Source organism: Syngnathus typhle, linkage group LG3, assembly GCF_033458585.1.
Source record: "Syngnathus typhle isolate RoL2023-S1 ecotype Sweden linkage group LG3, RoL_Styp_1.0, whole genome shotgun sequence".
In the NCBI taxonomy this organism is placed as follows: domain Eukaryota; kingdom Metazoa; phylum Chordata; class Actinopteri; order Syngnathiformes; family Syngnathidae; genus Syngnathus; species Syngnathus typhle.
Window position 1 is genome coordinate 1,653,636 of NC_083740.1, and position 24,681 is coordinate 1,678,316.

The window sequence follows — 24,681 nt, forward strand, 5'->3', positions numbered from 1 at the left end:
ACGACATATGGTAAAAGACAAATTATACAGACAAATTTACATTTTTATTCAAATATGAACACGTATATAAAAAAAATGTGGGTGACTAAGTCTATCAGAAAGTTATAATTAAAAGTGCAAAGTCCAAACAGAAGCAGCTCACCTCGCATCTCGTATTTCCTCAAATAGAGGACGTCCCTGCACTCAATACTATTAAACAGGCACCTATGTGTTCTATTTTGTTTTCCTTTTGTCCTTTATAAAACACAAATTTCACTTGCATTTTTGTGTTCTGAAATCTGAAAAAGCCCTTTTTTTGCTTTGTTTACGTTAAACCAGTGCTTCTCAAATAGTGGGGCGCGCCCCCCTTGGGGGGCGCGGTGCTATTCCTGGGGGGGCGCGTGTGACCCTGGGGAACAGGCTTTTTTTTTGGCAGTACTAGAATAAAGTGTAATTGCGCGTTTACTACAGCAGGGGGCAGTGGCGCTCTCATTGTTACTTCTGTCACGTTTGCGACAGTGCAACATTTTACGACTTACAAGACAAGTTAGGATAGTCACGGTGGGGAGGGGGGGCGCGAATAGTTTTCTTCTTGCTAGGGGGGGGCGTAACAGAAAATAATTGAGAAGCACTGCGTTAAACTAATGCTAAAGAACAACATTTTGTAAGATGGTCAAATGTCCTGCTTATAATTCAACAAATTATTTTATTCATTTGATATTTTTAATTAATTGTTTGATTTATAGGTTTTCAGAATTTGATCCTGCCCAATGTCAAAATTGGTAGTGGTTAAAAAAAAGAAAAAAAACATATCAGTCAAGCCCTACTAAATAATATTTAAAGAACAAACAGCAGCCAAAAAAAGAGAATGTTTATGGTTGTATTTTTGGCCAAAGAGAAGACCGCGAAACTGCCAAAAAAAAGGCACTGACGTGACATTCCGGTTTGAATCCAGATCAGATTTGAGACAGCGTGTTGTTTTTACTGCGTCTTCTTGCCCTCTGTGTCTTTGTGCATGTGCTTGTTGTATTGATTGTCAGTGTTGAACAGCTTGTCCCACCAAGTGAAGGTGGAGGCGTAGTTGCCCACAAAGTTCATGTGGTGGAAGTCGTGGAATCGGGCGCCGGCGTAGAACGGTACCAGGTGCAGTGGATTGATGGGAATGTCGTACCCGCTGGGGACGGCAAAACAATTTGCTTTTTGCTTTTTTGTTTTTTAAATGAGGTCAGCATTGCTATTGCCTCAGCCGAGAAAACACGTGGTCGTGGTACCTGTGCACGTCGATGGTTTCCAGCAGGCGCACGGCCACCCAGGCCCATAGGAAGAAGACGTGGTTGCAGAAGATCATGATGCCAATGAAGAAGCCCGCCCCCAAGATGATGGTTTCGGCGGGGTGGGCGTACTCGGCCTGCATGCCAAACGGCGACTGGTGGACAAATAAACGCAAGTGCCGATTCAGCGGAGGATTGATTTTGTGTGTCAAGAGGACTCACAGTGAACTCGTGGTGGACTTTGTGGATGTACTTGTAGATCCTTCGATGGTGCAGAAGTCGATGGAGGAAGTAGTGCCATGCGTCCTCCACGACAGCGCAGCCGAAGCACTGAGCCATGACGTATGGCCTGGACACACACATGCAATAGTTTTAACTCTTCATAAAATATCAAATAATTGTGTTTGTTAAGAAAAAAAAATATCCCAATATGTTCTATGTGGCACCATCCTGGTCTAAACAGGACGTTCTGATGAATATTTTTTAGAATTTGAATTAAGCAACAAAATCCACCCATTTTTACCCAATTTAGGGGGCGGCCATTTTGCCACTTTCTGTAAAGGACATCACAGTTGCTCACAACCAATCACGGCTCGGTTGTTTTCTGAGTACGGTCATGTGACCTTGGCAATCGAAGTTGTGATTGGTTGTTACTTGAGCTACATATGTCAATACTGTATCGGCACGCCACTGACCATCGCGGCATGGAGTCCCAGTCGTAAGGGATGTTGAAGAACTCGGTGAAGTAATACGTGCCGCAGATGAGTGGCAGCTGGATGAAGAAGTGGTTGAACAGCAACATCTTGAAGCACCGCCACTGCTTATCCCATGTCTCTGGCTTGTCCTGCGTGCAGCACAAAGAGCAATGATTACAAGCCCTTTGACGCCATCTTATGGACTTTCGATGTAATTACAAACTCCTTTAACAGGAGACACACTGACCGGTTGGATCTTGTACTTCTGCATGAAGGGCAGGAACTGGAAGATGAAGCCAGGGAGGCAAAAGAGGAAGTAGATGAACTCGTGCACGATGAGCGAGCCCCAGGTGGCAATCTGGAACTTTGTGTAGTTGTCCATCATGTAGTCCCACGCGTGCTTGAACGGGGACTGCAAGGGGTTCCTGGGCAAGAATGCGTCCACATACTCTGCCGCCAGGTAGGCCGAGCTCAAGATGTTTGCTGTGCCGTTCACCTCCATGACTGCGATGATATTAGGATTTTTTCTCCCTTTAGTCAGATACCTTTTTTTTTTTCTAATGAATTTGTCATTTGAACTTTACACCTTTTTTTTTTTTTAAAGGTATACAGAAGATATATTTAATTAGCATAAGGATTATGATAGTGTCTTAGTAGAAAAAAAATTGACAGCGCCTGGGCCCAAAACGTTTGAAAGCTTCTACCTGCACTTACTCATTAGTCAACATTTGGTCTGATCCCCATAAAAGCTGTACTCACAATACAAAATGCATGTAATTGAAAAACTATTTCCAAATTGAGATAACATGAACAATGGCCTTAAATACACATAAGGAATACAAGTATTACTGTGCTTACATTTGTTATCACACTGCTATGATAAGATGGCTATATTACAACTTTTAACCTAGCGTCATTTCTTTGAAACTTTATAGTGCTAGCAAACAACCCGTTTGACCACATTTACAGCAAATATTTAAATTGTAATAACAAATTTAGGCTAAATAAGTGGGTGGCTACAACTTCAATTAGCAGGGCTCGTATTTATACATTTCACCGCGAACAACGCCAGTTCGTGACTTTATCCTTCGCTTTAGTGTTTAACTGTTAAAAGAACATTTGAAAGTTAAGCTAATTGTCCGCTTATTCGCATTATTTGCACTCACCTTCGCACTGGCTTGCGTGTTGTGTATGTGTGAAATGTACCTGGTGGCCTCGCGCGTCAAGTAGTCGAGTGACCAGCCTTACGATTGGCCAGCGTGGAGCGCAAGTCTACGTCACGCTGTCTCTGATTGGTCAGCCACATGAAGCGATGATAGTGAGACTGAGGATCTCCACAGCGACAGCCAATCAGAAGCCGAGCGGGGCTTTCATAAGGTCGTGAGGAGGTTGCGTCTTACAAAATACGTATTGAACAGATATCTTGAATTACATAAATCCTCCAAATTAAAAAAAAACGTCAGAAAAAAAGGAAATATCGTATTCTTTGAAAAAAAAAAAAATCATTTTTTTTTTTAATGAGGTGGAAAAGTTAGTTTTCAAGAGGGGAGCGAGGGCCCTTTCTTTTCCATGAAAAATAGTACAGATCAAGTCATATCCTCAAGAAAAATTTTGACATTTAAAAAAAAAACAGTTTTGTGTGGTGGCTTACAACAACTGGAGGGAACAAACAGCATCATCCATTTAAATAGTTTACTGATTTGGCAAAGTTTTTAAAAACAGATCACTGTATGTCATTTCACAGCTTTTTCCTTTTAAATACAAGAAGCATAAGATTTATTAATAATGCTCTACAAAACATGTAATGAGAAACATATTCAAAAGGTATTAAGCCGACAACAACAGTCCTCGATATACAGTTGACGAAAAGAACGCAGCAAAAGCAGTCACTGAAACGGGAAAAGAGAGCTATGAGTTTGGTCACTTTCTGGAATTAGAGAAGATGCTCTAAAATCGGCACATTCATAATATGTTCATTTACTGGGTTAATCCGTAGGGATGTTTAGATCGTGCAGTGGACAAACATGGCTGCCGGGCAACAGTAAAGCACGTGCGATCCTGAAAAATAATCAAGCTATATTTTTTGTCTATTTTTAGAAATGGGATAGTTTTGACACTTTCGGAAAAAAGCTGATTTTTAAAAATAAAATAGGGATCCTTACAAGAAAAAGATGTAAGAAAAAGTAGCAAAACAAACAAAAACCCGTCATTTTTGAAAAACGTTTTTTGAAGATAAAAAAAAAAAAAGTTGACAGAGAAAAGAAAAAGTCCTATAAGGGGGTGTAAGTCCGATTTCTTGTCAGGTATGCCAAAAAAGTGCTCCTCTGTAGAAACAACCACAAACTATTTTGTTTCGTCACTACGCTCACAAAGGCATCGCGAAAAGGAAGGAGGACGCGGCCAACCGTTTAACATTCGGGCGCTCTTGAACGCTCTAAAAAAAAACACATCAGCAGCCACGCACAGTGCGTTCATGCAGTCGTCGACTGAAAAAAAGCACACCAACGCATACACGCACACAAACGGGCTCACGAGCAACGGAGAACCTTTGAAGGCAAGCGCACCAATACGCACAGACGCTCCAGCAAGGAGAAGATTTTCCATAGTCCCACTTGAGCAGCAGCAGCCTCCCCTCTCACAAATGTTAGCACTTTTAGTAGCTTCGTGTCAGTAGTCATTCGGCAGCGGCGTCTGCCCCCATCCCCCCCCCGCCCGTTGGCCAGGCCACCGACCCGCCCTCGACGGGATTAAAACGCCGGTTCAAACCCTCCCTATGCTCACGTTAAGTGCATAAAAAAATCCTCACGTTTGTCAACGTCACCTTGGTCGTCGTGGCTTCCGTCTCGCAACTTGTCGGCGTCAGTGACCAACGTGCAAATGTCGCGTGAGACGACGACAGATCCCACATGAGAATCCAGCAGGATGCAACTTCTGCTTCTAATCAGCGACGGGCGACTCCAGCAGTCATAAGGGCTTGTCGATCACAGTCACACCTGGGGATTCAAACCAATCGCAAAAAAAGTTGGACATTTATCTAGTACAGTGATTCTCTGTATATGTACTGCTAGTGGTACTTGGGCTCCCTCTTGCGGTAAACGGAGGAATCGCAGCCCAAATGCACCAGTTGTGTTTCAACAAGTTCGTATTGAATTTTTAAAATCTGCAATCTGTTGTAGGCCTTTCGTTTACCTTCTATGTGCAATTTTGTCCTTTAATTAACATTTTCCTGACATTTTCCCCCCCAAACTTTTGGACTGTTCATATTTGTTTTCTTGTATTTTGACAAAAAGAAACATTTGAGAAAATTGAGAAAAAAACTGTTGTGTTTTTTTTTTGGGGGTCCAGCCCACCTGCATAACTGCGTCCCGTGCTCATGCAGCTTGGCAGCAAGGTCCACTTGTCCGAGTTGGGGTTGTAGAACTCCACCGACGCCAGATTGCAGCTCCCGTCGTCGCCACCCACAACGTACAGCAGGTTGTTGACCGCACACACACCTGAAACAAAGGCCGGGTCACGCGGCCGCTGCGTCAGACGCCATTTTGTCAGCGCTTTATGAAAAGTCATTTGGGAACTGATTCTTTTATCATTCATTACACCCAGTGACTAATCCACTCGGAAATTCAGCACGTTCCAATGACTTGCCCCCCCCCCCCCCCCCCCACGGCCAGCCTCACCTGCGTTACGACGACACATATTCATATCGGCCACCTGCCGCCAGCTGTTGGAGGCCGGGTCGAACACTTCGCAGCTCTTCCTTACCAAGGGGCCGTCATGGCCGCCCACGGCGTACAGCAAACCCTTCAGCACCCCCACGCCTGGCACGGGGAGGAAACGGAACTTTTAAATCCCTGCACCACGGCTGGAAGGCGAAGACCCCACCTGCGCCGCTGCGTCGGGTGCCCATTTCGGCGATGTAACTCCACGTGTTACTTTTGGGGTTGTAGGCTTCCACCGTGCTCAGACATTGCCTGGTGGCGCCGTCGTAACCGCCGACAGCATAGAGAATCCCTGACATACACACGGATAGATGTTAAGAATTCAACAGGGTCTGCATTGTGATTTCTTGCTGCCGTTGGCCACAAGAGGGCAGTATGTTATTGAAACACAGAGATGACTGTCTCTTCCAAGCTAAACATAAAGCAAAAATGAATGACGGAAAAATGATAAGTGAGTGAATACTTACCGTTAACAACACCCACTCCCACGCTGCTACGTCGTGTGCTCATGGGCAACACGTGGAACCATTCATCGGTCTTGGCGTTGTACGCCTCAACGGTGGACAGACCTGCAAAGTTGCACAGCAACAAGTCTGAGTAACAAAAAAAGATTCCCCCAAAAATGTATAGTGACAGGTCTAAAATTAAGTTTAAAAAAAAAAAAGGAAATCAGAAAGAAAAAAGATCAAAATTAACAAAGAGTAAAAAAATTAATAAAAAATAATCTAAAGATCGAAAAGCGGTACCTGTGCTTCCGTCAAAGCCTCCCACGGCGTACAAAAGTCCGTTGAGCACGGCGGCACCCAGTGTGGATCGGCGGTCTTGCATGCTGCTGACGCTGGTCCAGCGGTCCATCATGGGGTCGTAACAATCCACCGTACGCACACGCAGGGAACCGTTGAAGCCCCCCACGGCGTACACGCATGTTCCCACACACACCACGCCTAAAGGGAAAAAAAAAAAAGTTTAGGAAACATACTTTGGACTGAGTCGAATCGGGACTTTATCAGTAAGCTAATATTAGCATGTTAAGCTTCCTACCTGCTCTGCACCTGCGGGTGGGCAGCTCGGCTACCTGGTACCAGCGCTGCTCCTCAAAGTCGTAACACTCGACGCTGCGGATGGCTTTTGGCGCTTGGCCGCCGACCACCACCATCACCTGAACACGAGCGGCAGGTGACGCGAAGACGTTTCCTTAACCCCAATGCGACGATTAATCAATTTGATACCTTGGGGCAGCAGGCGGGGGTCCGCATGCGCGTGCGTGCCGTCTTCATGAGCGCTCGCTGGTCAGCGGGCAGCAGGTGGTACTTCATGGCTTCGATCAAGTAGTCCTTGCAGGCGCTGCTGTTCTTGATGAGCGACTCCTCCTCCACACGCTGACATCATGAACAAGTGTCCAAACAGATGGTGGTATTTATTTTCAGAAATCGGGCATGGACGGTGGATGCCGAGACTGGAACGCCCTCACATGAGGTCAGGGCGAGCCAGTTGCAGATACACATTTAGTCGTTTGTTGAGCGGGACTTAAAGTTAAACATACAACTTGTTAGCTTAGACTTGCTGTGAAAATATTAATTAAAAAATAGCACACACAAAAACGCCAAGTAGCATTTTTAGCAAGTTACGTCTCCAAGTTGTCATGCAAGTGTAAAAAGAAGCCAACTACTGGGGTGGTACCTGCACCAGATATTCTCTGGTGAGCAGGGGCAGGCGCACGTGCTCCATGAGGTGGGCCAAGTGCTCCTGGCGCACGTCTTTGTCATGGTTGACCCACGCGATGACCGATTCAAAGACCTGCGCGTCCACAACGACGATGTCAGGTGCGTTGCCGCGCCGTTGCACGGGCGTTGCTCGTGCGTACCTTCTCCTCGGTGGGAATGGTGAGCTTGTCGCTGGCGATGAGGCTGGAAACCTGCTCCATGCCCAGATTGAGGAACTCCTCGCTGCCCACCACCTCGCTGAAGTGTTGCTCTGGAACAAAAACCACAACCTTTCATTAATTTTTTTTTTAAATAAATAAAACACAGCCTCCACAAAGTGAGACCAAAATACAAAAAAAAACTCCAGAAAAAAAGTGTAATGACCTGCGTAGCAGTTGGCCTGCGTGAGCAGTTGCGAGCAGGCGTGCAGGTCGGCGAAGGCTCGTATGCCCAAGCAGTTGGACGGGTGCAGCTGAGAGCTCAGGAACTCGCAGCACGCCTTCTTCACCTCGTTCAGCTGCAGCAGACCCGCGGCCGGCAGCAGAGCCTGACACAATCAACCGTGATATTCTTTTATTATTTTTAAATATGGTCTCTCATTCGTATCGTGCGCGCTACCTGCACGTTCTCCTCGGTGACTTGTATCTCGGCGGTGTAGATGTAATCCACCAGGAGTCCCAGAGTCCACCCATCCATCTCTTTGATTCTCACGCGCTTGGCTCGACTCTCGGCCATCTCGCCTGTCGCACGCAAACCGTTTTGTTTCCTCGTAGGGGAACGTCCGGGGTGAGGTGTCAAAGGAATAGGAGGGCACCTGTGAACATGGCGTGGAAGTACGGGCTGCCAGCAGCGAGCACCACGCGGTGAGCGGCGATCTCCACGTCCTCTGCTACGATGGTGACATCACACAACAAGCTCTGACTGTGAAAGACAGAAAGACAGACCATCTAAAGGGCCTACGATGAACCTCAAAAAAGTTTAGGTGGTCTAGTAAGCTCAAAACATATATTGAAAAATTGACATTGCTGTTGGAAAGATGAAATGTTTCCTCCTTCTCTGTCAGCCAAATGCAAATGCGGTCTTATTAATTATTACCTGCGCAGCTCGTTCATGACTTTGAAGGCCTTCCTCATGTGTCGAGGGTTCAGCGTGACCGCACCTTGTCTCTCCACGCCGTCCTCTTTGTCCAAAGCGTGTGGACAAAGCCTTGTGCACCTGTGGCAAAACAGAAAGTTACTTTTTTTTTTAATAGTTTTACTCACCACAGTGTTATCAAGAGAAATATTATTTAATTGTAAATGGTTGATTTGCATCTTTGGAAAAGCTCATTTAACATGAAACAAAATCATTGATGGCAGATTTTTTCTTTTATTAGTACATGCCGCGGGTTGCTTAAAAATGGATGGTGGCCCACCGGCCATATGTTGGATACCGGGGCTATTGCCCATTTTTAACAGGCTGTACTCGAAGTCCGTGGAGATACTGCTAAAATGGAAGTAGAAATCAAAAATGGGAATATATAATCTCACTGAAGAAAACTATAGACTGCTAGCACTAATTAAAAGGCTTGAGAAAGCACTCGTGTCATTGTGTTGACTTCAATTAAATCACGTGACACACCCACGCAACCAGAAAAGGATAATAAATTGAAACTATTTCGACAAAAGCATACTAATGCAGCTTTTCAACCACCATCACCTCCCCCATCCCATCCCATCTCTGTCTTAATGCGGCACCATCCGTCACACTACGAAACGTCAACACACACACGCGCGCTCACATTCTTCTTTATTCCTTCAATTCCACTTCTACTCACAGTGGATGCGTGTCCATGGTTCCGCTTGTATTCAACGGCAGCACACTTGGCCCAGCAGCATGCACCATTCCATATCCGCGCGGTGTTTTCGTTCTCCTGGTCGGTCGCGCGGCGGGTGTGGTGGCGTTGGGGTGGGTGGGGAGGTGGGGTGCTCGAGCTACACCGGAGCCCGACCGCGATGACTCCGAGCGGACGTAGATGCCGAGGCGAACCGGTACGCTTGGGGATCAAGACGGAGCTAGCTGGTAGCCACTTGATAAGCTAATTACTTGGGAAAAGGGAAGTGACAGGAAGGCTAAATGGAAAGTTTTTCAATGCTCTCCCCGTGTGACTCTCCTCGTTGCTGGATGTTGTGTGAGAGAAGACGGGCGAAATGACATGTTTTTTCCCCCTCCATTCTCCTTGCTGCTTGCTTGAGACGCACAAACAAGGAGAGGTGAAAGAGGGTCTTCGATGTCAAAAAGGAGTCGCCAAAGAAATCACAGCGCCACCCAGAGGTGGAGGACCGGTGCGGCTGGAGAGCAACGTAATTGTCATTCCAGGCAAACCTGGGCCCATTTAATGCAATAGTACGCCAAAACAAACGCACATAAAAATAAATTAGAATACTCAGACAAAAAAATTAAAAAGAAAATTTACGGAGCTTTTATTCAGTGATAAGTTAATACATAAGAGTGAAAAAAACTGCAGTTTTTGACCTGGAAAATGGATAGTGGGCAAAAATAATCACAATACTGTATGATGAATACAAAGAGAATGTTTCATCCACTAGCAAAACAAATTCACACAAATGTTCCATGACACATTATAATGACTAAAAGGGAGATAAATCAAGTCAAACAGTTGGACTTATCCTCTCATCCATCTGTGATTGCAAACTGAGACAGACGATAGCTGTGAAGACGGCCAGTACAAGTCTGTCATGGTGTGAAGTCACCCAACATATCTGAGGCGGCGTGATGTCAGAAAAAAATAAAAATAAGAAAACACGCAGATGCTATCAGTGTCAGCATGAGCTCATTCAGGCACGGGAGACGTGAAGCACACTGAAGATACTCGCCTTTGAATCTTAATCGTGAATACATGTACATATTGATAGTGAAAATAATGAAGTTGCAATAATATTTTGGGAGGGAAAGAATCTAATGAGAAAAAAATTGCAATTATAGGAGAATTTTTTTTTTTTTTTACAACAATTCTCTTCTATCTACTGCTAAAGTTGCATCACGATTTAACTGGCGACTACTTTTTTGTTGTTTTTTAAACAATCCACACAATTGTAGTTCAATCTTTCAGCTCTAATGGGTCTCCACTTGGCCTTAATGCAACCAAAAACATAAGCTTCCAAAAGTCAAACAGCACTGAAAATTTGAGCTGGTCCACGCACATCTCCACACTGTGTTCCTTCCTCAAATGGACAACCAACTTGTATGATTTGTCCTTGGCAGAGGTAATAACGCATACTGCTAATTTCCAGTTCTGTGTACTTTCTCAAGTTTGATTTAACTTGTGCGAGTAATCCACAAGACTCCATCCCATTAGTTTGGCTTTAAAGGTGCGGGAGGCAAGCTGGCTGAGGCCTGCTCCAGGAAGGCCAGGGGTCCAGGCGGCGGTAGGTCACTGGGCTTGCGATGCTGCACGCTGACGTCTTCCAGCACTTGCTGCCAGTGGTGCAGCTTGGACAAGTGCTTCTGCACCAGCATCTCCTTTCTCTGGAGTTCATTGCGCAACTCAGACACGTCCTGGAAGACAAAGTCAGAGTGTGTATGTTTTAATTCCGGCAGCCTAAAACACATTTTTTATGTTCTAGTGTTAATATATTAATTATAATTCAGTACCTCTTTGACCACCTGCTCAGGTTTCTGCACTGAGAGCTGAAGCCTCTTCTGCAAGAAGAAGCACTCCGTCTGCCGGGCCACGTCCAGGAACTTTTGGATGCACTGGTCCACGCCTGGAACAACCAGAAACTAAAAGTTTGAATGATCTAATAATCAGAGACGTGAGATTAATGTTTCAAATAAAGAAAAGTGTTCACCAACCGGTTCGGATCTCCTCCTGGTCAGTTCCGTTCACGTAGTCTTGGCTTACCAACGATGCAAAACAGGCCTGAGGAATGAATTTTTATATTATTGTGCAGTAAATAAAACTAATTTCAGTCACTTAAAAAGAAACAGTAAGTTAGGCTAAAAACACGAGCGACAGCTATGCTAAAACCCGTTAGCACTCGAGGCTATCGTTTTTTCCTTGTTTAAATAAGAGTCTCACCTCGAACGAAGCTTCCAGTTCGTCCACCAGCGTGTTGCTTCCTTGGCTCCGGTTCCCCGGAACGGGAAAACCGGGCTGGCCTGGGCCACCGACGCCGGGCATGGGATGCGCGCTTGGCGGCTGCTGTCCGGGGAACATTCCGCTCATGGACGACGACATTGCTGAGACCGATTGTGACTGACTTCCGGATTCGCCACGCGCATGCGTGAACACGCCTCTTGAGCCGCCACCTTTGTGGGGTCAACGTTCCCTCGGACTCAAGAGGGAAAGCATTTAAATCATAACTCGCTAATCAGATATTTTATATTGTTTCGTATTACTTTGAGTATTAAATGTTGCCAACTCTGCATCCATTGCAGCCTGGTTGTCCTGGAAGGTGGATCAAGGTTTATCATTTTTAGTACTCAAGGAACCACTGCAACTTTACAAATTTGCTCATTTATTGTGTGCCAACGCGGCTGCAAACTCAACCAGGGTACGTGTGGGCCTTCCCGACATGCCCTTCTTCAAGTACGGGATTTCATCCTTATTGCTCATCACTCCTGCGATGTCCAGATGAGCCCAGTGCGGCGACGTGACAAATTCTCTCAGGAAGGCCGCTGCCGTGCACGCACCGCCCGACCTACCAGGAACCGAATCGGAGGCCGTTGGAGAATGTAAGGCTTGCTACTTTTCTGTTTCTGCTACGTACCTGCTGTATTTGCCGATGTTGTTGAGGTCGGCCAGCTGGCTGTCCGTCACCTGTCTGGTGTAATGCTGGAACAAAGGCATCCGCCACACTCGGTCGCCTGTCACCATACTGGCCTACACAGACGACACAGACTTTTGTCAACATCTATCTTTGAAAATATGCATCTGTGCGTGTGAGACCTTGTGCATTTGCTCCCATAACCAATCCGAGTTGGTGAAGACTCCCGTCGCCGCCGAGCCCAGCGCGACGTCCATGGCGCCTGAAAAAACACAGTTGTACTGAATGTGGGGGATTTAAAAATCGGCGTGTACCAGCAGGACTGTAAATTAAATATTAACCTAAATTGGTGTTTTAATGAATGAGTTTTGATGGGTGTTGGAACCCCTAATATCTCACCTGTTAGCGTAGCAACATTAACAACAGCCCTGGGGTTGAAGGTATGTGCGTAACAGAGCGCGTCGGCGAGGACGAGCCGGCCTTCTGCATCGGTGTTGTCCACCTGTGCGTACAGAGACACGTGCAAGCCTTTCACAATGAATATTTACTCGACGTTTCAATGACATTGTTCCAAAATATCCACCGACCTGAATGGTTTTCCCATTCTTTGCCGTTACGACATCACCTGGTTTGGTCGCCTTGCCGCTAGGCATGTTCTCGCACAGCGGAGTTAAGCCTGGTGGAGGAACACAAAAAAAAAAAAAAACGTTGTAAACTACAAAAGGGGCCTAAATATGGGAAAATTCCTACATCTAAGTGTAACATTAGACAAGTAACTCTGTCCAGTTTTTTTAATAAAAGGATCAAAATTGAAACATGTTTTGAAATCTGATAAAATCATTGTCATGATAATAACACAGAGTGATTTCAACCAGAGTATGTGCCATATATGAGAAAGAGAGCTCAGCTCACCGATGACGTTGACGGGCAGCTTGAGGGCCGCTGCCGTGACGACCGCGGCGCACACGGTGGCGGCTCCGCCCATGTCGGCTCGCATCATATCCATGGAAGCGGAAGGCTTCAGAGAAATGCCGCCGCTACGAAGAAGAGATAAATCATAACGTACGAGTTGTCAGGGTGCGTTTGTGGCAGCCTACCTGTCGAAGGTGATGCCCTTGCCCACCAGAAGGAGCGGGGCCTGGGCACTGTCGGGTGAGCCCTGGTAGTGCAGCTCCAGGAAGACCGGGGGCTCCTCGGAGCCTTTGGACACACTGAGAAAGGCGCCCATCCCTTGCTCCTCGATCCACTCCTGAGATCTGAGGAAAGAAAAAAGGTCCAGTTGACAAAATCCACATCTACACCGCAACTCAACCAGTGACACTTCAGTAAGAATTGATAATCTAATGTATACAAACTAATTACAATAATGAGTCATAAATATTGTACCGCTTATGGACTACGACCCGGTCGCCATATTGCGCCAGCCGCTCTTCAATGGTCTTGGCAAACACGGTGGGAGTGATGTGATTGGCCGGGGCTTCCATGAGGAGGCGGGCTAGGTTTTGGCCTTCGGCGTACAGCACTCCTTTCTCCCATGCTGCCACATCAGAACTAAACGCAACCACAGATGAATTCCATACGTTGAGATGGATATATGAATAAACGACACTACTGGTCATACCTGGCATGAGGCTGAACAATCACTTTGGGCTTTTTCTTAGATTTCAGCTGATCGTAATGAAACAGGCCCAGTAAGGCGCCCTCTGCTGCCGCCTGAGGGTCACCGCAGCCATCCACCTCCACATGGCTCACGTCCAGGTCCTGGAGAACCCTGCAGCCGGCTGCCACAGCCGTGCGGATGTTCTCCTTGGCGGAGTCCCAGTTTTCTGCTTGGCACACGCCGGCCGTGACATCATCTAGACCGACCACGGCAACACACGGGAAGTCCTGGACGACGGACAACAAGTGATCACTCTGGTTATGAACTGTTTTGGTTTTTTTCTACAGATGATTAATTGCTCACCTTGTGGACTCCATAGAAAACTCTGCTTTTTCCTTTCTTGAGCGACGGTCCAGAACTGCAAAGAAATAATGTGCAATTGTTTTCTTCACATTGAAGCAAGGGGAAATTTAAATCTGAATACTTCGACAGCACAAGAATGGAGGACACATAATCACGTTTGAGTCCGTTTCGTAAAGTTTAATAAATCAGACGGAACAACAATCTGTTTTAAGTCTTTTCTTCCTCTCAACCAGTAAAATCCAGAGAAAAAAAAAAAAGAAATGTTCCGGTAATACAAGGATAAAACATTTTTTGTATCACTTTCAATATGAAGAGAAAGTATAACGCGGCAGTGTTATACATGATAATAATAATAATAATAAAATAATAATAGGACAAATGTGAGTAATTATGAACGTTAGTGTAGAGAAACTTACATTTTCAGTAATTCGGACAATTTTCCAGACACTTGGCGGTCAAAACCTGCTGCTGCCTCAGTCAAATGATGGCTGCCTTCCTCTTCCTTCTTCTCAAAAACTCCCAGGACCAAACCCTGCGGAGGACAAAAAACACATTTTAATTCATCTTAGCTGATATTTTTGGAAAGAGGCGACACGGGCAGAAAAAATGAAGAGTTTTTGAAATGTTGGATTTTGTCTGGACTCCTGTCACTCACTTTTCTTTCCATCTTAAGACTTTTCGAGGCACAAAATGTCCGACAGCATGTGCTCCGTGAGAGTGGCAGCACGGCAGCTCTCCTCATAAGGAACATATTCGATATCTCGGGATCATGTGTAGGGACAAAGTACAAAATGACAACAGTACGCGGCGTTAAAGGTCGCACATAGGCTGGAAGGCGATCCTCGCGGAAGAGGTCGCTTAATGTGACGTCATCAACGAGCGACTGATAAAGTGATACAAAAAATAAAAGCCTACGTAAAAACAATTTCAATTAAATATGTTTCTAAATGGTTTGTCTATCCAGTTGTTTGGGTAAAACTATATCAGAAATTAAAACATGAATTTTAATGAAAGATTTTATTTGTGTGCGTCCAAATTTTTATTGGTATAAATGTTCTCTTAAGTCAGGATAAAACAGTAGTACCAATTTAATAATAATAATAATAATAATAATAATAATAATAATAATAATAATAATAATAATAATAATAATAATAATAATAATAATAATAATAATAATAATAGGTTACAAGTATATATTGAACCGTTTCAGCAGCAACTTAAGATGCAAAATATGCTTCCTTAGCAAAACACTAAGATTATAACAACAATAGAAAATTGACACATTTCTTTTAGCTAATACACAGAGGCCACGAACAACATGCAAAAAGAGATTATGGGCATTAATATTGGCCATTTGGCTCACATTGTCGTCCTCAGATCATGAATGTGAGCCTTTCACAATGAACTAGCAGGAAATCTGATCCAATTCTCACGTAACATCTTGTCTACTTGGCAAGTTTCAATCACTGGCACCATCTTTACTTTAACTGTCAGTAGAGCAAATCCAGCGAGGAGATGGTGGGCTGCTCTGGCACCTTGACCTCTGCTTTGGGCATCTTGACCCGACTCAGGGCGACCACCCCGCACACTGTCAGATGAGTGCCCACGCTGGCCATGCTCAACCAGAAAGACCAGTCAAGCTCGTCGTTCAGGACGACCAAGGTGAAGAAGTTTTCCCGGTAGTTGACCACGCGCTCTGTGAGGCGGTGGTGCCTCATGGCTGCCAGGAAGCAGAGTGCGGCCAGGGAACCGAACACAGCTGGAGGCACAACAGCGGTAAATGTTTAAGGGTGAACTGAACAATTTTGACAAAAATTCAATTTGCTCAATTTGTTCATCGCGTACCGGCAATTATATTCCACAGGTAGAGTCCCTTGTGACCCTTGATGCTCTGGTAGGGGACCTTCCGTGCATTGTAGATGCTGAAGGACAGACTGACCAGCGCGAAGAACACGGCTGCCAGCAAGAAGAGGATGACCATCATGTGAAGGCCGCCGTTCAATGTGCGCACCAGCTTTGGAAAAACTGCAGGACACACACGTGAGTTGAGGTGTATGGGTTATAGGTCACAATGTCGGAAACTGCTTTGGAATAAAAGAAACGGTGGTTGAAAGTTTGACTCGTTTTTGTTTTACTCGTGAAATGTGACAGAAATTAGACTCCAGACTTTGCCATGCATGCAACCTTGCTGGAAAGATTTTTAGCCTACTGTGGATTTTGGAGCGCCTGGTCCCGAGCCCGCACTTCTTGGTCTTGCCTCCGCGGAACAGACCGTAGTAGACGTCCCCGGTGAACAGCTCCAGCTCCGGGTGGGACGCGTTGACGATGTCGACGCCGGTTTTGCACAAGATGCGCCCGGTGACCCAGCGCTCTGTGGACAGGGCCACCAGGAGGAGAGCCACGGATCCGACGCACAGCACCGAGGCCGCCGAGAAGCTTATCCGTTTCCACAGCGAAGGCATCCTACGACGACCAGCCCTGCGTGTTGTCCCGGGAGAGGGATCACCGCGCCGGGCAGCGACCGCAGCCGAGCCACCTCCTGCATTAGTTTATCCGACTGGCTGAATTAGAAGAAGGAATAGTTGTCATAAAACGAAAGACGTTGGCACGCTCGTAACTAGGGAGGGAGAAACCGAATCTATGGCGGTCAAAAGGATCCCTTACCGGAGGGAAACTCTATCCTACTTGCGCCACGCTGCTCTTTATGCAAGGCAATAAACAGCAAATTGCCTCTGGGGGGCATTTAATTGGTGACCTTTAGGCACGATACAAATATAAAACCCATACACGCTTGGGTAATTGTGTTCACTCGAATCCCAAAGGTTACAAGTGTATTGCACCCTTATATGGACGTAGATTGGGGTTTTTCAATATTTAAGGTTTTTATTTTCAGATACAAGTCGAAAGATTGCTAGTAATCATCGATGGCTAGAAACATTCGAATTTCTAAATAATTGACGATATTTTATTTTTCCATACTTAGATTTGTTGTTCCATACAAATTATTTTTAAAAAAAGTACTAAACTACTGTGGGCGAGCACAAAGCGTCGTTGTGTGCGTGATGCCGTCATAGCGTTACGCATGACGTCAGTGGACCAGGCAGCGCGCAGTGTCGCTGTGAAGATGGCGGACTCGCAGTCGACGGGTCTGGCGGACGATCCCGAAAACGAGGACAGGGAGAGCGCCGGGAGAACGTTGAGGACTAGTAGGGCCAAGTGGAAGGACGGGGGCACGGATGGCTTGCGGTTTACTGACAAAAATGTCACCGGGAAGGAAAAGAAACTCAATCTGTCAGGTGGGGAAGCTCGTCCGGCTGGGGGCTACGAGGCATAGCCCCTCAGTTTGACAGCAATGGCAAGCCGCTGAGGGGTATCCGAGGGGAACGTCGACGTTAGTGGACGCTAATCGCTCTTCGTAGACCTAATTTTAATACCGGTATTTTATCATCCCGTTAAATTAAACAGTAGTTCCGATATCATGCGAGCAGACTCATAACAACATGGCACATTGACACTGGACTGTTTATTGTTTGTCCAGTGCACTAACTTGTTGTGCAAATTTCAAAATGTTGTCATTCATTTGACTCCATGCTGCATGTATGTTTGTGCAGATCTGTCCCTGTTCAGGTTTGTAACCACTGAGCTCACCAGAGGCTACTTCCTGGAGCACAACGAGGCCAAGTACACTGAGCGCAGGGAGAAGGTCTACACCTGTCTCCGCATCCCCAAGGAGCTGGAGAAGGTGAGCCAAAACTTTATATTGTATCATTTGAAATACAAGATGCTCTGCTAACTGCTAGCTTTTTTAATAATAACTACCGTATTTTCCAGACTATAAGGCGCACCGGACTATAAGGCGCACCTTCAATGAATGGCCCATTTGAAAACTTTGTCCTTATATAAGGCGCACCGGACTACAAGGCGCACCATTAATGCATCATGTCAGATTTTTTATCCAAATCATATCATTCTCCATTTTATCTTTTTTATTTCAACTTCAAACGCTACAAATTACTTTATAATCACAAAATAATGATCCATAGTCTTTTTGATTCATAGACACAATTCTTCGGGCCAGTTTAAATTTAGGAATTTGGTCCATATATAAGGCGCACCGGACTATAAGGCGCACTGTCGGCTTTTGAGAAAATGTTAGGTTTTTAGGTGCGCCTTATAGTCCGGAAAATACGGTACATGAATCACAAGAGTCCTTGGCTCGGCCCAACTCAGTGTTGACCGCACACGTCTTTTTTTTCTTTTTGGTTTAGTTGATGACATTTGGCTTCTTCCTCTGCCTGGATGCCTTTCTCTACATCTTCACGCTGTTGCCCCTCAGGGTGCTGCTGGCTCTCCTGCAGCTTCTCACACTGCCGTGCTGTGGTCTTGGGTAAGGGGCGAAAAAAATCATCATTGCAATATATATATCAATATAGTCTAAAAAACGTGATTCAACATAAAAGTTTATAGTTGGTCCTCAATCACTTTTCTCCAAATCTCCAAATTCACTTAATCGTGCCTACCTCATCAGCTGAACCTTGGAGTTTATTATTATTATTCGTTGCCTACAGAGGGCAGTAGATAACTTGGTCTCATGCTATAGCGGTGGACGCCTCCTCCAGCCGGCCCAGGTGTGCGATGTCCTGAAAGGCTTCATCATGGTGCTGTGTTACTCCATGATGAGCTACGTCGACTACGCCATGATGTACCACCTCATTCGAGGCCAGTCTGTCATCAAGCTCTACATCATCTACAACATGCTGGAGGTACTCCCAGAAAGACGAGGATCATCGTCACGGCGGCGCCGAGCCTCATCATTTCCGTCCTGCTCCGTTTTTGTGCAGGTGGCCGACCGCCTCTTCTCGTCATTCGGCCAGGACATTCTGGATGCGCTGTACTGGACGGCCACGGAGCCCAAGGAGAAGAAGCGGGCGCATATAGGCGTCATCCCGCACTTCCTCATGGCTGTGCTCTACGTCTGTATCCTTTGCTATTTGGCTGTCGGCCCAAAAAATTAGAAACGAAATATCAATTTGTAATCTAGTGCTAGGATCGGGACATCCTTTTTATTTATGTGTTCTCTATTATTATTTCTCCTTAATTTGATTGGTCTAAGTTCTGCACGCAATCCTCATTATGGTCCAGGCTACGACGCTCAACGTCGCCTTCAACTCCCATAACAAATCGCTCCTGACCATCATGATGTCCAATAATGTGAGTAGTACCGCTCATCACATTAGCTTAGTTTTTTTTTTTTAGAATGGATTTGAACTGAAACAAAGTGCATGTTCATTTTCAAATGGTTACGGACTTAGTTCATTTAGTGCTAGACAATAAAAAAAAAATAATAATAATTGTAGTGCGGTTCTTTGGCTGGATGAAATTAAAGTCACCTTAAAACAGTGCTTCTCAAATAGTGGGGCGCGCCCCCCTTGGGGGGCGCGAAGCTATTCCTGGGGGGGCGCGTGTGACCCTGGGGAACAGACTTTTTTTTTGGCAGTACTAGAATAAAGTGTAATTGCGCGTTTACTACAGCAGGGGGCAGTGGCGCTCTCATTGTTACTTCTGTCACGTTTGCGACAGTGCAACATTTTACGACTTACAAGACAAGTTAGGATAGTCACGGTGGGGAGGGGGGGCGCGAATAGTTTTCTTCTTGCTAGGGGGGGGCGTAACAGAAAATAATTGAGAAGCACTGCCTTAAAATCAGACAAACTGACCACCAGTGTAGATTGGAGAAGTACAAAGTAAAAAACAAAAAAAAAAACACCTAATGTTGTTAACAGTGGGTGTGAAGTTCTTTTTGTCTCCTTGCAGTTTGTGGAAATCAAAGGAAGCGTTTTCAAGAAATTCGAGAAGAACAACCTGTTCCAGATGTCAAACAGCGGTAAGTGAATCCCACGATGAAGCAAAAAAACGTCAATTGGAAGGATCTACGCAGGGATTCATTTTCGTTTGTATTGTATGTTGCCCTCAGACATAAAAGAGAGGTTCACCAACTACATCCTCCTACTCATCGTCTGTCTGAGGAACATGGAGCAGTTCTCCTGGAATCCCGGTAAGCATATCCATAAAGTCGCATTGGGCAATTTTGGACAACCTGTCAAAACAGCCAAGCTGTTGTTTTCCTTTCAGATCACCTGTGGGTGCTGTTTCCCGACGTGGCCATGGTGATTGCCTCCGAGATGGCGGTGGACGTGGTCAAGCACGCCTTCATCACCAAATTCAACGACATCAGCGCCGACGTGAGTGCCAACAAGCTCACACTCGGGATGTTCCATTATTCCATGTTGTCATCACCCGAGTGGTTCTTTCTGCATCATTGATGGGTTGCTGCACAGTTCTGCAATGGGACCCACTGACACAGGAAGGGATTAGCCACTTTATCTTCCACGCTGTCAAAGCTAATCACTAAAATCTCGCTCACGATAAAACCTGGAGTCCATCTTTCACAATCGACACATTCTCGGTTACTCCAGCTAATATGAAGCTGCCGGGATTCAAACCCAGAACCTCTCGATTGTGAAACGGATAAGCTAACCACAGATACCCACCGGGCTGTGACGCTAATGCTAAATTTACGTACGACGTACTAAGCACACCAAAATGTGTCCTGTATTTATTTTGATGGCGATTGCATCACTGTTGTCATTTTGCCTATATCGGCGTCACAGGTTTACGGGGAGTACCGAGCCAGTCTCGCCTTCGACCTGGTCAGCAGTCGACAGAAAAACGTGAGATGTTGCAGTAAATTGTGTGTGCATGTGTGTTTTGGAAATGAAGTCAATTTCAGGTAATAATTTGTGTTTAGCGTCATATGAACGCGTCTTTGCCGTGCACTCTTAAAGCTACTGGGTCAAGGCCAACCCAAACATTTATACAAGGGCTGTTGCTAAAAAAAAAAAAAATAGGAATCCTAGTTTTTTTAGTAATAATTGAAATCACAAAAAATAAGACTTATTTTTTTGAAACAACAAAACATGTAATATTAATTATTTTAAAAATAAAGATAAACTTAGAGCCTTGCATATTAATAATTCTTTTTTTACGATTATTCCAATGTTGCAATTATGAATATTCATTTATTACGTAAAAATTGTAACCGTAATTAATTCATACCCAGCGGCATCACAATTTTGATCCAGTACCGTTTTTTTCCGTGTATAGTGCGCAAAATTTTACTAATTTATTGTCCTAAAATCCGGGGTGCGCATTATACATGGGTACAAAAAAAAAAAAAAAAAGAATTTTTTTTTTTTTTAATTTTTTTTTTTTTTTTTTTTTAAGTCCCAATGATCGTCACACACGCAGGGAGGCAATGGGTCCCATTTTTATAGTCTTTGGTATGGTCTTAACTAGGCTGGATGTAATTTTTTTTGTTGGCGTTGATTTCTCCGACTGCCCGTAAACGCACCACCGCGCTTCGTGCGCGCACGGGACAGCAAACGAGCAGGTGATCGAGCAAGCGTCTGATACGAGAGCATTGCGGTCGCATGGAGCGTGTTTGAAGTGAACAGCAGAAAGGAAAGGCAAAGTGTTGTGAAATAAAATGCACAGAACGGATGCGCAAGACACGTCAGCTATATAAAGAGCGAGAGTTGTTTTCTTCCTATTAGTTTCAATTCACAGTTTAATTAGCAGTTTCAATCAGCAAATAACAAAATGCGTATTACAGGTAATATTTTATTTCACAACACTTTGCCTTGTTCCTTTCGTCTCTGCTGTTCATCCTAAAACACAAAGGCGCTCTTTAAGCAATGCGACAGTGAGCGCCCGGCGCGCTGCGGTTGCGCGACCGCACCAATTAAGCTCCCTGCGCAGTGCGCACTGAGGTCCACTTAAATTTTAGAAAGTACATCAGGACTTTAAAAAGATCTTCTAAATTTCAGCGACGGCTCTGTCACAATAATCGGCCAGCCCGGTGCAGTTGGGCGGTCGGCGGCGCGCTACGGTTGAGCGTTCTCTCGCACGCTCTCTCTCTCGCTCTCTCTCGCTCTCGCACACACGCAAACCGGATATCATACGGAGGCCGCCATTACAGATGCGCAGAACGGATGAGCAAGACACGTCAGCTATATAAAGAGCGAGAGTTCAGTTCTCTACCTAAATCCGTATTACAGGTAATATTTTATTTCACAACACTTTGCCTTGTTCCTTTCTTCTCTGCTGTTCACTTCAAACACGCTCCATGCGCACGGAGCGCGGTGGTGCGTTTACGGGCAGTCGGAGAAATCAACGCCAACAAAAAAAATTACATCCAGCCTAGTTAAGACTATACCAAAGACTATAAAAATGGGACCCATTGCCTCCCTGCGTGTGTGACGATCATTGGGACTTAAAAAAAAAAAAAAAAAAAAAAAAATTAAAATTTTTTTAAAAAAAAAATCATAAAAATTCGGTGCGTATTATACATGGGTACAAGCTTTTTTCCAGCATCAGCATGCCATTTTTAGGGGTGCGTACTATACATGGGGGCGCACTATACACGGAAAAAAACGGTATTTGTATTTGACAGGCTTATACAGACTACAGTGATTCTGTGTCCAGGAGAATGGGCTTCATTCCGCTTCCTCTAGCACTTCTGGTCAGTAGCCTCACGTATAAAAGTTTATTTCTTGTATTTATCCATTGTATCGTGTACATTTTATTGCACACGTTTCTTCACCCAGCTGATCCGCGTGGTCAGCAGCTCAGTGAAGATCCAGGGCTCGCTCTCCTTCATGTGTGTGCTGCTTTTCTATTTTGGGTAAATGTCCGCCTTGGTGCTCTTATTATTTTGTATTCTAAGAATAGCACATTCAACCCGTGCATTATTTGTTTGCGAGCAGGCTGATCACTCTGAAGGTGCTCAACAGCATCGTCCTGCTGGGGACGTCGTGCGCCTTCGTCAAAGACGCAAATATGGAGGAGAAACTTTTCGAACCGCCGCCATCGGCCGTCTCCAGCCGCGTCAACTCGCGGGCTCACCGCGCCAAGCCACCTCCCACTGCCTCGGCGCAGCAAGGTAGCATCAACGACATTTAATAGGAGCTAATGCGTACAATTTAGCCCTCTCTGTTTCAACCAGCACAGACATCGTTCCTAAAACCCGCAATTGTTCCCACAGAACCGACGACGGACAAATCCGGAATACCCCTGGCGTCAGTCAGCCCGCAGCCGGCCTACGTGGCAGAGAGCACCGCCCTCCCCGCTGCCGCCATCCCCAAGAGCGACTCCGACGTCTTCCTCACCACCCCCGACGAGGAGGACGACCTCATCAAGATCATCAACACGGACACGGGCCTGGACGAGGAGGTGTTGGCTCCTCGGACCCCCAAGAAAGACTTACTGGAAATCGATCGCTTCACCATCTGCGGCAACCGCATCGACTGAACTCCGGAACGGAGGCGGCGACCGATCAGTATTTATTAATTTATTACAGACACAAACCAGCAGAGGCTTTAAGCTGTTATCACCTGCCTGCCGGCCCGGCGCAAGGTGCCCACCGGGGCTCGCCGGACCCGCTGCCGGTTGCTGCGCGACCTGCTTAAGACAGCGTAGAGACAGAAGTCCCGGAATCCAGAGATGTGAATTTGTTGCTGTCAAGGTTACAGCTGCACTGTGTGTGTTTTCTTTTTTTAAAAAAAGCACAATCCACAGTTGGCCATTGTTTTAAGAAAGAACAAATTTTATGATTTTTTTTAAAACTTTTTTTATTTCTAGTGAACAAATTTGATGTTTTTACTGAAGTGGCCGGCTTGTTTTAACAAACTGGAATCCTGATGCCATTTTTTTAAACATTTTACTGAGTCATTAGCCCGAAAAGCTAGCAGTTGTTCTGCCTGGGGGGTAGATAGTATCATTATTTTTAAGGGTACAGTAATCATTTGCGGAGAATAGTGACTGAGCCCTATCCAAGGGTGTGTACACTTTTTATACCAACTGTACCTAAATGCATCAATCTCATCTTTTACTTGCTGCCTCTTTGATTATTTAACTAAATGAACAAAGTTACTGATAGCTTCTTGATTTGCTTCTTGCTCAGTCATTGTGTGTGAATGTGGGCGCGTGAGATATATTCCGAACACAACAAGAATAAAAAATGAGTTTTAGAATTTTTTTCGTCTTACATCGTAATACACTTCACCCAGTCAGCGCAATCATGTACCGTAATTTTCGGACTATAAGTCGCGTTTTTTTTTTTTCATAGTTTGGGTGGGGCGACTTATATTCAGGAGTGACTTATATACATATATATGTTTTTTTTCACTTTTTTGGGCATTTTATGGCTGGTGCGACTTATACTCCGGTGCGACTTAGTCCGAAAATTACGGTACGTAACATGTTTAGTATTGTAGTTTCATTTTAAAGTAGTGTACAACTGCACTGCATTAAAGTTACAGCTGTTCAAAATGGTGGACAAACAAATGGTTTGAAACCACTAACTTTGAGCAGCGCAATAGATAATTGTTGTCGAACATGAACAAATCATTTAGGAATAGTATACAGGGAAATTCAAATGTAGAAATGGGCCAGTTTATTATAATAATAATAAATTCCATGTTTTCTGGAATTAAACGGCATCGGAATTCGATCGGGTGTACCT

At 45.1% G+C, this 24,681-nt stretch overlaps 6 protein-coding genes across 7 annotated transcripts; 1 reads left to right on the forward strand and 5 right to left on the reverse strand.

Annotated features, from left to right (window-relative positions):
• Positions 1–835: 835 nt before the first annotated feature.
• msmo1 (methylsterol monooxygenase 1) lies at positions 836–3,199 on the reverse strand. The gene is made up of 6 exons (XM_061274856.1): positions 3,112–3,199; positions 2,193–2,449; positions 1,946–2,094; positions 1,473–1,599; positions 1,251–1,405; positions 836–1,153 (listed from the first exon to the last, which is right to left on the reverse strand). The coding sequence occupies exons 2-6, from the start codon at positions 2,445–2,447 to the stop codon at positions 961–963; spliced, it is 879 nt and encodes a 292-aa protein (XP_061130840.1). The 5' UTR covers positions 2,448–2,449; positions 3,112–3,199; the 3' UTR covers positions 836–960.
• Positions 3,200–3,623: 424 nt separating this feature from the next.
• On the reverse strand, positions 3,624–9,629 carry klhl2 (kelch-like family member 2). Of its 2 annotated transcripts, XM_061274854.1 has the most exons (15): positions 9,181–9,627; positions 8,460–8,579; positions 8,179–8,285; positions 7,983–8,104; positions 7,749–7,911; positions 7,526–7,635; positions 7,342–7,458; positions 6,891–7,040; positions 6,703–6,820; positions 6,408–6,605; positions 6,129–6,230; positions 5,825–5,953; positions 5,620–5,760; positions 5,296–5,439; positions 3,624–4,938 (listed from the first exon to the last, which is right to left on the reverse strand). In XM_061274854.1, the coding sequence occupies exons 1-15, from the start codon at positions 9,246–9,248 to the stop codon at positions 4,910–4,912; spliced, it is 1,818 nt and encodes a 605-aa protein (XP_061130838.1). In that variant the 5' UTR covers positions 9,249–9,627; the 3' UTR covers positions 3,624–4,909. The 2 variants fall into 2 exon arrangements, with proteins under 2 accessions (XP_061130838.1, XP_061130839.1); XM_061274855.1 differs by lacking the exon at positions 3,624–4,938 and having other exon boundaries at positions 5,332–5,467; positions 9,181–9,629.
• Positions 9,630–9,802: 173 nt separating this feature from the next.
• On the reverse strand, positions 9,803–11,633 carry med28 (mediator complex subunit 28). The gene is made up of 4 exons (XM_061275274.1): positions 11,446–11,633; positions 11,220–11,286; positions 11,019–11,131; positions 9,803–10,922 (listed from the first exon to the last, which is right to left on the reverse strand). The coding sequence occupies exons 1-4, from the start codon at positions 11,602–11,604 to the stop codon at positions 10,719–10,721; spliced, it is 543 nt and encodes a 180-aa protein (XP_061131258.1). The 5' UTR covers positions 11,605–11,633; the 3' UTR covers positions 9,803–10,718.
• A 234-nt stretch (positions 11,634–11,867) lies between these two features.
• lap3 (leucine aminopeptidase 3) lies at positions 11,868–14,963 on the reverse strand. The gene is made up of 12 exons (XM_061274849.1): positions 14,752–14,963; positions 14,513–14,628; positions 14,097–14,151; positions 13,755–14,020; positions 13,520–13,684; positions 13,231–13,389; positions 13,046–13,170; positions 12,721–12,809; positions 12,533–12,635; positions 12,316–12,395; positions 12,137–12,249; positions 11,868–12,067 (listed from the first exon to the last, which is right to left on the reverse strand). The coding sequence occupies exons 1-12, from the start codon at positions 14,845–14,847 to the stop codon at positions 11,881–11,883; spliced, it is 1,554 nt and encodes a 517-aa protein (XP_061130833.1). The 5' UTR covers positions 14,848–14,963; the 3' UTR covers positions 11,868–11,880.
• A 323-nt stretch (positions 14,964–15,286) lies between these two features.
• Positions 15,287–16,561, reverse strand: clrn2 (clarin 2). Its single transcript, XM_061274850.1, has 3 exons — positions 16,309–16,561; positions 15,945–16,124; positions 15,287–15,858 (listed from the first exon to the last, which is right to left on the reverse strand). Exons 1-3 carry the CDS (start codon positions 16,559–16,561, stop codon positions 15,590–15,592), a joined length of 702 nt encoding a protein of 233 aa, XP_061130834.1. The 3' UTR covers positions 15,287–15,589.
• Positions 16,562–16,829: 268 nt separating this feature from the next.
• On the forward strand, positions 16,830–23,706 carry tapt1b (transmembrane anterior posterior transformation 1b). Its single transcript, XM_061274848.1, has 14 exons — positions 16,830–17,395; positions 17,711–17,841; positions 18,368–18,486; positions 18,700–18,862; positions 18,941–19,076; positions 19,213–19,310; positions 19,914–19,983; positions 20,074–20,154; positions 20,232–20,341; positions 20,771–20,830; positions 22,612–22,680; positions 22,766–22,842; positions 22,925–23,100; positions 23,203–23,706. Exons 1-14 carry the CDS (start codon positions 17,182–17,184, stop codon positions 23,466–23,468), a joined length of 1,770 nt encoding a protein of 589 aa, XP_061130832.1. The 5' UTR covers positions 16,830–17,181; the 3' UTR covers positions 23,469–23,706.
• Positions 23,707–24,681: the final 975 nt, after the last annotated feature.